General features: G+C 56.5%; 1 protein-coding gene and 1 long non-coding RNA gene across 2 annotated transcripts in view; one reads left to right on the top strand and one right to left on the bottom strand.

Annotated features, from left to right (window-relative positions):
* Positions 1 to 8,196: 8,196 nt before the first annotated feature.
* On the bottom strand, positions 8,197 to 12,599 carry LOC121101282. The gene is made up of 2 exons (XR_005833256.1): positions 12,429 to 12,599; positions 8,197 to 9,190 (listed from the first exon to the last, which is right to left on the bottom strand). It is a non-coding gene; the product is annotated as an uncharacterized LOC121101282 (long non-coding RNA).
* A 682-nt stretch (positions 12,600 to 13,281) lies between these two features.
* The window catches only part of INPP5A (inositol polyphosphate-5-phosphatase A), a 182,353-nt gene continuing 180,609 nt past the window's right edge, over positions 13,282 to 15,025 (top strand). Inside the window, exon 1 of the mRNA XM_040624538.1 lies at positions 13,282 to 13,371. Coding sequence (XP_040480472.1) covers positions 13,297 to 13,371 — 75 coding nt within the window. The 5' untranslated portion in view covers positions 13,282 to 13,296. The remainder of the gene's footprint in view (positions 13,372 to 15,025) is intronic.

Below are 15,025 nucleotides of genomic sequence, written 5' to 3'. Positions count from 1 at the left end.
CTCCAGGACACGCCCGAAAGGGGAGAGCCGAGCTGCTGCCAGAGTCCTCCACGTCCCCCGCCACCCCCAGCGCTCACTTTCCTGAGGGCGGGGTCCCGGGCCAGCACTGCCTTCCTGTCTACCAGAAAGTGGACAGGACTGCATCTGGGCTTTAGGGTGGAGCCCAGCAGAGTTCCCTGGGGCCCCCAGGCCGCCCCGGATCTGGCCAGTATGGGAAGAGGGCCCTTGTGCTCTGCAGGTGCAGGCAACAGGTGAGCGGCCTCCCCGGGGGCACGGTGAGCACAAGCCTCTGACCGAGCTGGTCACTGTAGCGCCCAAATGGCACCAAGGAGACTCCCCAGGCTCCCTGGAAGCAGTGACACCAAGAGCCGGTTTAGAGCAGTCCCAGCACACTCTCGCCGGCTGAGGGCATGGGGGGGCACCCATGAGGGTCTGTGCTCCCCTGACCAGATGCCGTCATGCCTCAACCGCACAGGGCAGAGAGTCTCACGGGGACGGGGGGGCGAGTGTCTGCAGGCTGGTGGCTCACAAGGCCCTGGGGTCCTGGGCCTGACCTCCTTCCCTCCTTGTCCTCCTGCCCTGGGGCCCACACCATGGAGGATGAGGGCTGGAGGCAAGAGGCAGCGGTCTATGCCAGAACGCTCCTCAGCCCCTCCCCCAATCCACTTCCTCTTCCTCCCCTCCCCACTCTGCGGCTCTGGGGCTGACCACAGCCAGGTCCTTCCAGGTCATCTGCTGAGCCTGGTCTCTCTGAACCCCACTGCACAGCCAGTAGCCAATCCTTAGAGCCCGTCCTCTGCTCTCTGTCTGCTCTGCCCTAGGGGCTGCACTCCCTGGCTCTTGCAAACACAGCTGGCTGCAGGACCCTGAGGCCCCAGGACCCCCACTGCTGGGCTGAGCCTGGGCCTTCCAGGAAGGAGAGAAAGGCCACACCTACCAGGAGCTCAGCACGGTCCCTCCCATGACTCAGTGAAGCACACGTTGATGGGGCCCGGGGCTGCCAAGAGGGACTCCTAGAACCAGGACGTCAGAGCACCACTGGGGAGCCCCATGGAGAGGGCAGCACCATGCAAACCTGGATCACAGGAGGAGGGGATGGCCCCACTGGCCAGGAGCAGCAGGATCCCAGCAGAAGTAGCCTGGCCTAGGAACGGGTTTCCGCCAGGAGAGCAGGAAAGTTGAGGAAAGGTTCCATGCTCCCGCCTGAGGCTGAGCAGGGTTAGGGGCTGGTGGGGCTGCCAGGAGCCACGTCCTGCGGGACAGGCCATCCCACACCCCATGTCCTGGGCACGCTCCTAAGCCAGTTCTAGGCCAATGTCCTGACTCTATTTGGCTGCCCGGCAGGACGGTCTGCAGGGGAATGAGTGTACTGAAATTGGTTCTTAGAGTAAATTCGTCATTGTTTCTTGAGGGCTAAGAGAAGAAGCCCTTCCACTGATTCTGCAAGAAAAGCCACCACCTGGGGGCTGCTGACCCCAGTGACCTCTTGGGGGGAAGGAAGGGGCCTCCTCCGCAAGGGTGCAGCCTGGCCACCTGCCCACCCCCTGCAGAGCCCGATGCCCCCGGGGTCCACCACGTCCTGTGCAGCAAGCCTGGGGTGAGCCTGGGGAAGGTGAGCATGCCCTCCCTGCCCGATCTTGGGAAAAGAGCTGAAGGATCTTGGGTGGGAATGATGCTCGTTCTTCCTCTATCCCACACCTGACCACCATTTCCCCTCTGCTCTGGCCTAGAGGCTGAGCCCAGGCTCGCCTACTGAGGGCTTTTTTGGGTCCAGGCAGGGAGGGCCAGGGAGAGGACAGCAGGGGCATGTCTTCCCAACCTTCCCGCCCTGGGCTGTGGGACCATGGCCCACACAGGCAGTCCCCAGGCTCTGGCCAGGCCGTCCCCTCCCCTCGCCCTGCAGGACTGGTCATGCTCCCAGCCCTGCCACCTGTCCGCAGCCAGGGACCCCTTGCAGGGCCTGAGCTGACATTCCACCGGTGATGGCACAGATGTGGCTTGCCCACGAAGCAGGTCTCCTCCCTTGGCTCAAATTCGATTCTTGTGAAGGTTTTGTTTCTGGTCTCGTGAGTACTCCAGGACAAACCTAATACAGTCCTTTACCTCTGGCCCAAGACTTGCATGGCATCTCCTCTGACAGCAACTGCCCCCAGCCCCCTTCCAGCCTGATGTCAGTCACCACGAGGAACCCCAGAGTTATACAGTCACTTGTCCCCATGCTTCCAGCAGCACCCCGTCAAAGCCTTGCCCTGGGGTGTGTCATCCGAGGCTGGACCGGACAGCACATCTGAGCCCCGCCGCTGTCTTGCAGGGCCCAGCAGGCCCCGAGTGAGGCCGCCTCTGGAAGCCCAGGGCCAGCGGGCCCTGGGCAGGGCTCAGATGCCGTCAGGGCCCCTGGGCCTCAGTCTCCCTCTTTTCTGCCTCCAGCGTTCTCAGGCTCTGTTGGCCTGTCTCTGTCTGTCTGTCCCTCCAGCTCCTGCTTTGCTGTCTTTGCAGATGGCCTGGCCTCTTTGTGGCTTCTACAGAGAGCTTCCTTGGAAGGGGCTGCATCTTGCCCCATCCCCAGGCCCAGGCAGCAAAGCCCCCTGGACCCTGCACAGTCCTGTCAAACAATAAGCTCAGTGCCCGTGGGAGTAGCAGACAAGGGGAGAGGGGTACCTAGGAAGGGGGGATCTGGCTGGCCCGGAGGGGAAGTGTGCAGTGAGTATACCTGCTTCCCACAGACAGGGAGTGGGCAGGGGGCCCAGCACCTTTGGGACCCCTGAGGGAGCCCAGCCTGCTGTGCAGGGTGGTCCTGAGCTAGTGGTGTTCCCTCGGAAACCACACTGTTCAGGAAACCCGCAAGGAAAGGAGGTGGACATCCCAGAGTCGGCAGGGCATCCATGCCGCATCCCCGGGAGGAGCCCAGTAGATTCCGAAGGACGGAGCACAGACGGGCAAGAGCCCAGATCCATGTCCCTCCCCCCAGGTGGGCAGGAGAGTAGAGCCCTGTGTGTGTCTGTGGCCCTGCTATGCCCCCTTCCCTGGAGGACGCAGGCTCGGACGTGCCCTCTGTGAGAAAGGAGGGAACCGTCACAGGGACCACTGTCTGCGCTCGGCAGCTTGGATGAGGAACCGGGGAAGAAAGTCTTGCTGAAGAAGCAGTGGTTCACCTGGACCAGGACCATGCACTTTCTCTGAATCGTGTGCGTGTTAGGAAGTGTTCCTGCAGGTTCCATCTCTGCGCTCTGGGGAGACCCCACTGCACCCCAATCCGGCCTTGCCATTGGCTTCCCCAATCAGCCCCAGGTCCTGTCCGTGTCATCTGTCATCCGGGTATGGCCCCCTCTCCCACGTCCTTGCCAAGGCACCCCTGGGCGTCGCATCCAGGTGGAGGAAGAGGGCATGCTGGGAAACCAGGTGGGGGGCAGGGGAAGCGTGCCTTCTCCGGGGCCGGTCCAGCCTTGCAGCCCGGAGAGGGGCTGCAGAAACAAGCTGGTCCATGCCGGGGCCGGGGGGGGCAGGGGATAGTGGTTCTCACTTCCTGAAATTCCAGGGCCTCCTGTCCGATGTGTTTCCTGGGCTTTGGCTGGAAGAGGCGAAATCTGCGGTTTCTCAGCAGGCTTTGAGTTTTGAGTGAATCTTTTGGTTAAGGCAACTGTTGCACTAATTGACCAGGGTCACTTGAAGGTCGAAGGGTGAGGTGCCAGGTGCTGAGTGGGTAGCAGAACCACCTGTTATTCTGCAGCTGGGGTTTGGACCAGTGACTCTGGCCAGCCTCCGCTGGCGTTGGCAGAAGGAAGCTGTGACCCAAGCAAACCAAAAGTGAAAGACACCCATGCCGCGGGGCATGGGCTGCATGGGCAGAGCCCCGTCCACGGCCGGCATGGCCTGCGGGGCTGCCCTTGCTCTCGTGGATGCTCCAAATGGTTTACCCTTCAAGGTACTTCGTTTATGGGACACGTGGGTGGCTCAGTCGGTGAAGCGTCTGCCTTCGGCTCAGGTCATGATCGCAGGGTCCTGGGATCGAGTCCCACATCAGGCTCCTTGCTGGGAGCCTGCTTCTTCCTCTCCCACTCACCCTGCCTGTGTTCCCTCTCTCGCTGGCTGTCTCTCTCTCTCTCTGTCAAATAAATAAATAAAATCTTAAAAAAAAAAATCTGCTTTTGGCTCAGGTCATGATCCCAGGGTCCTGGGATCGAGTCCCTCATCAGGCTTCCTGCTCAGCGGGGAGTCTGCTTCTCCCTCTGTCTCTGCCCCTCCCCCGGCTTGTGCGAGCACCCACGCGCTCTCTCTCCCTCTCTCAGGTAAATAAATATAATCTTTAAAAAAAGGTACATCATTTAAAAAATTATAAGACACGTCGTAAAGTAAATATTTTATTTGACTCATATTTCAAAAACCAAACAGTTTAGTTAAATCTATTTGTAGTTTAAAAAAAAATCTGTCCTATATTTTTCATTTTCAGGTGCAACTTAACTTAGCTTTAAATAGCATTAAAACCTTAATATCAAGCGTTATTAATGTGATTGCCTGTCTGAAAATCGAGAGAATGTCTAGGAAGTTATTATAGAGAGAAAACCAGACGCGATAGTTTTTAAATGTTAAATGCACATTTATATTAAGTTGTGCTTCTGCGTACAAACTATGCTAGTTTGAAACGTGTGGAAGAAGACGGTCGTGGTCCTAATGACAGGACAAAAGATAAAAATACCCGGAAATACACTTGGGAAGTATGTATGACATTTTTTTCAAAAAAAAGGAAATTGCACTGAAGGACATATAAGAATCTTTGCATTAGTAGAAAGGCCTGTTTTGAGACTAATGTATTTAAATTTTATCATTGAAAGGGTGATAAATAATTCCTACTAGACAAAAGAATGTATCATATAATATCAGAATTCTCTTGACATTACTAATGATGTATTTCTGTTTAATTGAGGAGGCAAAGGAACCCCATAAATAGATATAATTGGAAAATGAAATATTTGGTTTTTCCTAATTTTTCTCATTAGATTCAAATTATCCTTGGTTACACACAAATGGTGAATTAAAGCAGCTTGTGTAAATGAGCAAGGAGGTATTTCTAGGTGTGTTAATTGTAATTATACCAAAGTCATTACTGTTTTCATGAGTGAACCTGTTTCATCAGGATTACTGGCTAGAAATAAGTAAATATTTTAAATAGAAGGAGATTTGAAAGGAACCCTTGGGACAAGGGTGAGGTCTGGCGTCCCGGACGACCCTGAAGGATGGCCGGTACCCGGACGAGGCCGGATGGTGTCCAGCCACAAGCAGACCGGTCTCAAGTAGCAAGTTAAGATTGTCCTCCACTGTATGAAAAGCGATTTCAGAGGGTGTAGCAATCAGCTCTTTGTTTTCCTTTTCTTTTTTTTAAACTCAGAACAACTAGCTCTAAAATACAGTGAGAGGGATTTCAGCCTGAACGCAGGACGCCCCCTGTTAAGCACGAGGAGATGCTGTGCAGGGACATGCTCCCTTCACAGACGGACTGTTTCAAGCGCCGACAGCATTCCCCTCTTTGATTAGATGTTAGGGGGCTCTGCCTGGACCTTGCCGGAAACAGGCCGCTGGTGTGAAGGCACATCTGCTCCCCGAGTCTGTGCAGGACTCTTGCCTCCCATCAGTGACGGACCCTGCCGCTGAGCTGTGACTCGATCCCAGGATCCGGCGCCCTCCACGCAGCCCTGAACCCCTCTCAGCTCTGATTTCCACTCTGCAGGGAGGAAGGCCCGCCAAGTCTCCCCCTGCCCCTGCGTCCCCACGCCTCCCTGGCCAGCCGGGCCTTGCCTCTTCCTGCTCCTGAAGGTCGTCCTCCCACCTTCCCCAGCGGCCTCCCGCCACCCTCGGTCCAGGAGTCCAGGTCCGCCAGGGATGGGTCCCAGGGAGACGTCCGAGCCTCGGGGCCTACTTTCCGTTCACCCCAAGCTGTTGTGGGAACTGCTCACACTTCGAAGAGAACCCGCGTCAGAGTCCATGTCTGACACTCAGTCCTGCGCTATAGGACGGCACACAGCACCCGGAGCGCTTGGCCGTCGTAGGCCACGACAGCACACCGGAGCTCCTGCCACTCTCCTTTGAGACGAAGGAACAGGCCTACTGACGGGACGTCGTCGATGAGGGTCCCCCAAAGCAAACGTGATTGTCAGCAAACACAAATCACTGGAAAATCCGTTTTACCAGAAATGTGCTATATCACTAGTGCGGCTGGATTTCGAACGGCCTACTGCTTACAGTGACATAAACATTTAACAGCATGTACCTTACTACCTTATTTCAACCTCATGAGATCATTTATTCCTGTGCACACTTGCCTGTCTGTCCGTCGGTCCCAGCTGCTTGAGTTCCCACGGGCCAGCACGCTTCCCGTTCTGAGTGCGCCAATGCATCCAGCCGGCGGGACCTGCTCTACATGGAGATCAGAGGAAAGGGGAAAGAGACCCACACTCACAAAATGCCCTTGACTGAGGGCTTAGATACTCGCTTGCGGGGGTTCTTTAAAATACTGTTGGGACATGTTTGGTCTTCCGAAGATTCGAACAATGGACGATAGACGTGAATCTTTACAAACCTGATTTCATGAATACAGAATTGCAAAGTAGAAATTATAGCTGAGTTGAGAATCCTGGAAACGTGGAGACTGCTTTGCCAACACCCGTGGTGCTGATTATTGGAGCGAGAGCTGGCACTCCAAATGTGCGTCCACAGGAGAAAATCATGGTACTCTGGCTTTATCCTCAGCGTGAACTGACACCCCGTCGGAAGCCCTGATCACGTTAAAAGAGCATTGCCAGCCCGGAGACAGACTCTGCTTGTGTAATTTTCCTGACTTGGTTTTCATTATCACTGGGGACTCTTGGTGATTTGGGAAACGATTTGTCCTTTTGGCACAAAGGGCTAGCTCCTGGCTGGGGGCGTGTCCCCAGCAGGTCTGCTGCAGGCCCTGCGGCCATCTGGTGGGCACTTGCTTGCCTGAATCCCAGGACGTGGTGACATTTTCTGCCTGCGTAATTTTATGCAGCTATCTTGGCCGCGTCAATGCCTTGTTCTTCCTGCCAAAGGAGAGGAGCTAACTGCCCGACGGGAGGAGCGGGCCTTGCATGCTCACACACGCATCTCACTGCAGAGCATTGGAGACGGTAGACTAACGACCACTCCGATCTCCTCCAAAGTCCAGTGGGATGAAAACAGCCATGAGAAGCTCGTTCCCTGGTAGGGCCCCAGGCAAATGCGGGGATTGGCCAGCGCTCTCAGAGTGAGCGATGGAGGGGTCCAGATCACAAGCCCAGGCTGGATGGGTCAACCTGTTGGCAACAATGATGGGTGCCATTAACCTTATGGAGCTGATGAAGAACAAATCAAACAGGGTAAATCGAAGGTCTATGGAGCAGAATGGGAAAGCCTGCAACTGTGTCCCGCCTGCGGATTTGGGCTTTCTCTCCAAGAGCTACGCAACCTCACGGTCGAGGACTGGTGACAGGTACAGTGTCACAGGTGCGTCTGTGATAGTATGCCCAAGCCTCTGATCAGGGACTCGCGTCCACGGAGGATTATGTTTCACTTGGTGGAGCAGGGGGGACGGACGTGAGCCACAAGCGGCCACCACCCCACTCTGCACCCGGGAGAGGATGCGTGATGCTCTTTGGAGCAGGGGTCGCTTCTCAGGGCCCAGACCTCTTCCCAGCAGGTGCCCCCGTGTCCCTCCCTGGCTCCCTACCTGGGTGGGTTGGGACAGAAAGCCTGCGGCAGGCCACACACGGCCCCAGGACCCAGGTGCAGCCAGCTCTGCGGGCTCCGATGAAGGGGAAGCTGTCAGTGCAGCCTCTTGCTATTATGTTTCGAGATACATGACGCTCGCAGCACCTTTTCTAAGGCATGAAACGCGCACGTCTGAATGTGGTCTGTTTCTTCCTGCATTGTTCCAATTAAAGCTCCACAATCTCTTACCCAAAACCCTTGGGACTAAATGTAATTTAGGATTCGGAACCCCCCCCTGGATTTTTAGGGAGATGATAGGCTGCATTCCCCACGCAGGGTGAGCCACAGATGGCAGGTCCTGGGAGAGAACACTGATTCCACACGTTTGGGTGTTTCGGGAACAACACACGAGGATTTTCACAATAAACCCGCAAGCAAGGACCCTAATTTGCTTTTCAGTTCAGGTTACGGCGACAAACGAGTTTAAAACCAACTTTCTGATTTTAGAGGATTTGGGTTTATGTCGTCAAGCGTGAGAAATAGAGGTCCCTAAACATCACCATTCATTCATTTCGGAAGGTCAGCCTCGAGGTGCCGCTTGTGTCCAGTGAAATCCATCTGAGTTGAACAGGCCGTTCCGTGAGTTTTGACAAATGTGTGCACATGTCACACTGCTGCAATCCAGATGGGAGTATTTCCCGCCCAACGGCACCCGCCCTCCTGCTGCTCCGCACTGGGTCCTCCTGTGTCCGCAGGGCGGCCGCCGGCCTGCTCCCGCCATGGTGGGGCACAGCTGCCGTTCCTAGAACTGAGGGATGGAATCGGGTGGTCCCTACTCTCTGTGCCCGGCTCTCACTCAGCGTGGCGTTTCTGAGACTCCGCCACACTGTTGCTACCGCCACGTGGTATCCTCACACGCTCTCCAGCCTCATGATGGACTTTGGAGCCAAAACAGCGTAACTTGGAAATTTTGATAATGTGCAACTTACCTTTTTTTCTTTCATTCTTGGGTAGTGCTTTTGGTGTCCTCCTCTCTGAGAAATCTTCACCTGCTCTGAGGTCTCAAACATATTCTCCTGTGTTTCTGGAAGTATTATAGCTTTTGCTTTTGTTCGAGGGTCTGTGATCCATGTCCAGCTAATTTTGGTGTTGTGTGTGTTAGGGGTCAGTCAGGGTTTGCTTTGCTCCACGTGCATATCCAGCGGATCCCAGCACCATTCATCGAAAAGACAATTCTGTGCCATTGAATCAGCATCTTTGTCTGAACCATTGGACCACATGGATGTGGGTTTGCTTTTGGGTTCTCTACTCTGTTCCTCTGCTCCGCGTGCCCATCCTTACGCCAACAAAACACTGTCTCGATTATAACAGCTTTATAAGTCTTGAAATCAGGCAGTGTGAGTACCCCAGTTTTGTTCTTTTTTTCAAAACTCGTTTGGTTGTTCTAGGTACTTTCATTTCCATATATATTTTAGAAAGAACGTGTCGATTTCTAAAACAAAACAAAACAAAAAAAACAAAGCCAGCTGAAATTAGAGCGGGATTGCATTAACAAATGCAGCGTAACAAAGTGATCGCTGTTACCAAAGAGAGCTGATTAATGAAGAAAGAATCCAAATAATTCAGAAGGAAAGAAACCTCCCTTTCCCAGATGAGTGTGAAATAACAAGCCGCCCATTAACTTACTAACAGCAAATATGCCTCTGGCTAAAGAAACTGAGTCCAGCCCGTCACCAAGAGGACAGAGCCCTGGACTCCTTCACTGTGGGTCTGGCGAGGCACTACGCAGAAAATCAACTTGAGTGAGACCTTGGACCCAGTGTGCTATATACAGCGGACTAAGAGTGACCCCCCCAGCAGGAGTGTTGAAGTTGATGACCACATGATTAAAACACACTTTGCAACCACAGAGCGCCGTCCATCTATCCATCTATCTGCTGAAAGACGACTTTTAAGCATGTTTGTGGATGAGGAATCCTATCTGTGAACCTCTCAACCATCGGATGATATGAATCCATAAATAAATTGGTTACTGTCTTAAACTAAGTCATGATATGATATTAGCGGCTAATGCGCTGTCCTTTTTAAAACAACAGCTGACAGCATATTGTTGTCTAACGAAAGACTTGGCCAAACTCTCTCTGGGAGCCCTGAGAGCATCTGGCCAAGGAGGCTGGGTTGGAGCACGTGGGTTTCTGCGGAAGAATCGATGTCACGCCGCTGGCTGCCTCCACCTTCCCTCCTCTGCCCTGCTTGCTGGGGGGCAGATCCAGACCCAGATGCCAGGGGGTGCCAAGCCTCTCCTGAAGCCGGGTAAGTGGGCTTTGCAAAACTTATAATGAGTTGCAAAACTTAAAAAATACTACTACTCTTTTGGCAAAGGAAACATCCAGACATGGACAACATTCCAAAGGCAAAAAAGGACATGTAAGAAAAAATAAGCCTCCCTTTTACCCATGATTTTAACTTAGATGAGGTTAGGGTTCAGTCTCTCTCTGGAGGTCAGGTAGCGCTGGACCCAGACATGGTGATGGCTCTGACGTGGCACTGCTTCACATGGTACATATTTGTTATTTCTCTGTGGGGGGCTGCACCTGTGTGCAGGGAGGCCGACTCAACAGGCAGAGGGGAAAGGAAAGCTGATGTGATGGTGCGCATGGCATTTGGTGGGTGGGTCGGGAGGGAGGAGGGAGTCTGAAGGAGGAAGGAACATCTGAGAGGCCAGATGGGCCAGAAGAAGCCAGTGAACTCGTCTCTGGAGCACAGAGTCAAACAAGGCTGCCGTGGACCTGAGGTGGCCATGGGCTCCATGCATCAGTGAGCGGGCACTTTGGAGTGTGAGCCTCCGAAGCAAGGAGTGACTCTGGACTCTGTTGCCGTCTGCTGGCTTTGAGACAGCCCTTCCCAGTGCGGCAGCAGGCTCATGGAGAAGTGTGTACCAAGGAAGGAGGTGCCAGGACCAAGCCCGGGGAGCCCACGGCTCCAGGTGGAGCATCGGGAGGAGAAAGCAAAAGAGGCTGAGGGGATGGGCAGCCAGGGGAGGACCAAGATCGGGAACGTCACAGTCACCAGGGCAGACCCTGTTTCTGGGGAGTAAGTCAGGTGGGTGGAAGCCAGGGGTGGGGACTGGCCGCTGAATTAGGAAGCCAGTACTAACCGTGAGGATGGCCCCGTTGGGGTGTGGGCACAAGCAGTAGTCAAGGGCCTGGAAGAGTGGCCCTTTGGCACTTGGGGCGGACTGGTCACTTCCGGAGAAGTTTTGCAGCAAACAGAGCAGAGATGGGAGGGTGAAGAGGGGCATAGGACAAAGGGGGACTTCATAGGATCTGAGACACTGTAGCATGCTTGTGAGCTGATGGCATGACCGAGCAGGGGATGGCTGGGTGGAGGAGGGGCAGATGCTGGTGGGCTGCAAATCCTTCTTTGTGCAGGCGAAGGGCAAGCATGTCTACCAGATGGAAAGGCCTGTTGGCAGCTTGGAGATGGCGGGAGGGGTCAAACAGGGAAGCCAGGAGGGTGGGTGCTGGGCAAGGGTGGGGCACAGGGCTGGGTGTTCTCTAATTCAGGCACGGTCTCAGAGTAAGCAAGCTCATGTGTTTGCAGGTGAGTTTCCTCGGCCAGGGAGTGCAGAGGTGTGAGGGGAGACTCAGCCAGAGGACAGGGAAGGAGGTGACACTACTTCTTAGGAAGCAGGTCCCGGGCATCGGTGACACCTCTTCATTTGCTCTCTATGAAAGGTAGAGAGCATGCTCTGATTTTGTAAAAAGGTAAACGAGAGATGCTGTATTGGTCAGGTCGGGCCGCCACAACAGAATGCCCCACAGTAGGTGCCTTACACAACAAAAACTTATTTCTCGCAGTTCTGGATGCCCAAATTCTGAGATCAAGTTCCCACAGGGGCTGGTTTCTGGTGAGAGCTCTCTCTTCCTGGCTGTCCACAGCCACCTTCTGTCCATTCACATGACCTCTTCTTTGATTTCTGTTGGGAGTGGGAGGCTGTGTGGAGGACAGCATGTGCTCTGGGGTCTCTTCTTATAAGGACACTAATTCTATTGAGAAAGGGACACACCCTTATGGCCCCATTCAACCTGAATTACCTCCCTGTAGACCCTATCTCCACATACAGACACCCTGGAGGCTGGGTCTTCACCTTACCACTTCTGGGTGGGCGTGAATCCGCCTATTAAATGAATTAGACACTGGTTTCTAAGTCAAATGGGTTTTGGTGGAGAGGCTAGGTGGTCGCTGCAAGCAGGATCCCCCAATTAACTTCAGAGGGGATGCCTTCCTTGGCAAAGGCACAGCTGCCTGCTGTCCCTACCGACCCTGCAGGTTAACAGAGCGCACAGCTGCTGAAGGCCAGCCTGGAGGACGCTGGTCCTGGCTCTGACCACCCCATCTCAGCCACGCGGGTACAGCTCTCTGGGCGCTGGCCTGGGCAGGGGACGGGGGCGCAGAGGCGTGCTGCGCGCCCAGGCGCCGGTTGACAGCCTCTGCCTGAAAACGCTTCACTGGTCACATTTATGAGATCCGCCTGGGACCCCGAGCCCCACTCGCGAGACCTCGTCCCGGGGGCCCACGACCCCGCCCTGAGACGCCGACTCCCGCAGCCCCGGCCACGCCCCCCTCCCCGAGGACTCCGCCTCGCGTCCCCTTGCCCCTAGACCCCCGCCCATCTCCCCTCCTGCGCCGCTGTCCCGCCCAGGCCTCCACGCCTCTCTGAACCCCACCTCGGGCGGGGGCTCACGCGGCCTCTGTGAGAGTTAATTAAATGTCCCCGGACGCCGCCTTCCACTTCCGTGGGTCAGTCGCGGGCCACACGACCACCCCACTAGGAGCCCCTCTGCTCCTGCAGCGCTGACCGCGGGTCAGCGCGCTGCCCCTTTAAGAGGCACGGTCGCTGCCGGGGCGTGACGTCACAGGAGTGCAGAGGGCGGAGACAGTGGGCTCCCTCGGCGCGGGGAGGGGCGGGGCGGGGCGGCCGGTGACCGACGGGAGGGCGGTGGAGGAGCAGCCCGGGCCCACGCAGAAGTGCCCCTCGCAGGCCGCGCCCCCGTGAGGCCGCGCCCCGCCCCGCCCCGCGCTGGGTCTCTCTGCAGTCCCTGTCCCGCTCCCAGTAGCCCCGCCCCTTCCTCCGACGCCCCGCCCCTCCAGCAGCACCGCCCCTGCGGGGCTTTCCCTGGCAGCCCGCCCGAGGTCCCGCCCCTCCAGAGGCCCCGCCCCTCCCACGCACGCCCCGCCCCGCGCACGCCCCGCCCCGCCCCGCGCACGGCCCGCCCCCCGGCTCCGGGCGGGACTCGCCTCAGCAGCAGCGGCGGTGGCGGCGGCGGCGGCAGCTGCTGCGGGAACTTCGGCGGCGGCGATCCTAATGGCTGCGCGCGGGCCGCGGTGAGGCGCTGGAGGAGAGCGACGGGCGCGGGGCCGCGGAGCAGTGAGGGCGAGCGAGCGCGCGCACGGCCGGACCCCGGCCAGGCCCGGCCAGACCCGCCGAGCCCGCGATGCGCCCCGGGGCCGCCCCCCGGCGCAGCTGACGCCGCGGCCCGCGGAGACCCCGGCCGGCCGACCCCGCGCGAGCGGCCGCCGCCGGCCCAGGCCACGATGGCGGGGAAGGCGGCCGCCCCGGGCACCGCGGTGCTGCTGGTCACGGCCAACGTGGGCTCGCTCTTCGACGACGTAAGTGCCCGGCGGCCAGACCCCGAGCCCGACCCCGTACCCTGGGATCCCCCGGGCCCCCCGGGATCCCGCGATCCGGACCTGGGCCCCGGTCCTGATCCGCGAGCCCCCGGAGCCCAGGATCCAGGCAGGTCTTGGTCCCCATCCCTGAGTCCCAGAGCCCCAGGTTCTGGACTGAAACCCTGAGTCTCAGACCCCAGGACCTGGATGGACACTGAACCTGGGCCCTTAAGATCCTGGTACTCCTAAATCCTGAGACCCTGAACCCCCAGCCCCCTGAACTCTGAACCCTGCCCTGAACCTTAGACTCCAGGTCCCCCACCTCTGGCCTTCAGGCTGCATAGGCTGAACCCTGACCTCGGAGCCTGGCCCCCGAACCCAGGGCCAAAACTCCAACTCTAATCCCTGTCCAAGGTCCCCAACTCCTGATCTGAGGACCCTTGTGCTCTGGCCCCAAACCGCGACCCTCGTCCCAACAGTGGTCCCTGAATGTTGAGCCCAGAACCCTGACCCCTGACTTCTGGCCTCCTGACCCCGCCCCTGGATGGTGGGCTAGCCTTATCGGCTGGCCGGTCTGTGTGTGGCTCACCCAGGCTCCGGGGGTTGGCGCCCTGGTTTTACCTTGTAACTTAGTATCTGTCTAGTTCTCAAACAAGGGCGGCTGCGGAAAGCCCTGGAGAACGCTCTGTTTCTTGTTTATGAAAGAGAAAGATGCCGGCAAGCTTTTCAAGGCCAAAGAAGGGATGTGACTGCCCAAGGCCTTTACCTCTGGGGGCCTCCCTCTGGGGCAGCCAGGGCAGCCGCTGGCGGACCTTGGGGAGAGGGAGCCGGGAACTGGGGCGCCTGGAGCTCCTGAGGCAGGCCCAGGCTGACCTAGTTCGGGTTGGAGCCCTGGTGCCACCCCGCTGTTGGTACTTACACTGCCAACCCAAATACAGCCGAATGCGGCTCCAAGTGGCATGCTTGTTTCAGAAGAAAGGATGATGGCACAGATGGGGCCCGTGGCGGCCTCGCTAGGTGAGCAGTGGGTGTGGGCTGGGCCAGTGATACAGGCAGGACTTGGATTCCGGGAGAAGGTTCTGGCGTCCTGCCGAGAGCCTTCCTGTGCCGGCAGCAGGCATGGGCGAAGTGTTTCAGTAAGCTAAGGTCACGTATGGGCTAGGCTTGCTTTCCTTAACACAAAGTAGGTGCTATTTTTGTGTTTTTCTTATTTTAACTTCCAGGCGTCCATGTATTCTGCTTCCCCACTGGAGATGAACTGTTTTCCCTGTTTCCCTAGGACAACTTTATCTAGTTTCGCGTTTGATCATTTTCTACAAAAGTGCCCTGTATGGGTGTGTGTCTGTATATTTAGCGTTCTATTCTCGGCTTTCCAGTAACACGCCACTATAACATGGTTTTGCTCAGATGATTCAGATCCGTTAGCTGAGGCTTCAAAGCCTCAGAAATGTCAGGAAAATTAAGCATGGTGGGGCATTTGAGTCTCAAAGGGAAAAGAATTTTGCTGTGCAGACATTCTTTCCAGTAATCTTTGATTCTGAGTTCTAGCATTTTTGTCGTGTCTCAACTGTATACGCACACTTCTCTGTGTTGACCCTAAAATGGATAACTTAATCACCGTTTGTTTGCCAACATGTTCTCTCTGAATTTTCAT

The sequence above is a fragment of the Ursus maritimus genome, unplaced genomic scaffold (assembly GCF_017311325.1).
Source record: "Ursus maritimus isolate PB19 unplaced genomic scaffold, ASM1731132v1 scaffold_7, whole genome shotgun sequence".
In the NCBI taxonomy this organism is placed as follows: Eukaryota; Metazoa; Chordata; class Mammalia; order Carnivora; family Ursidae; genus Ursus; species Ursus maritimus.
Note: the sequence above shows the minus strand (reverse complement) of the source record. Positions and strands in the feature narration are given on the sequence as shown.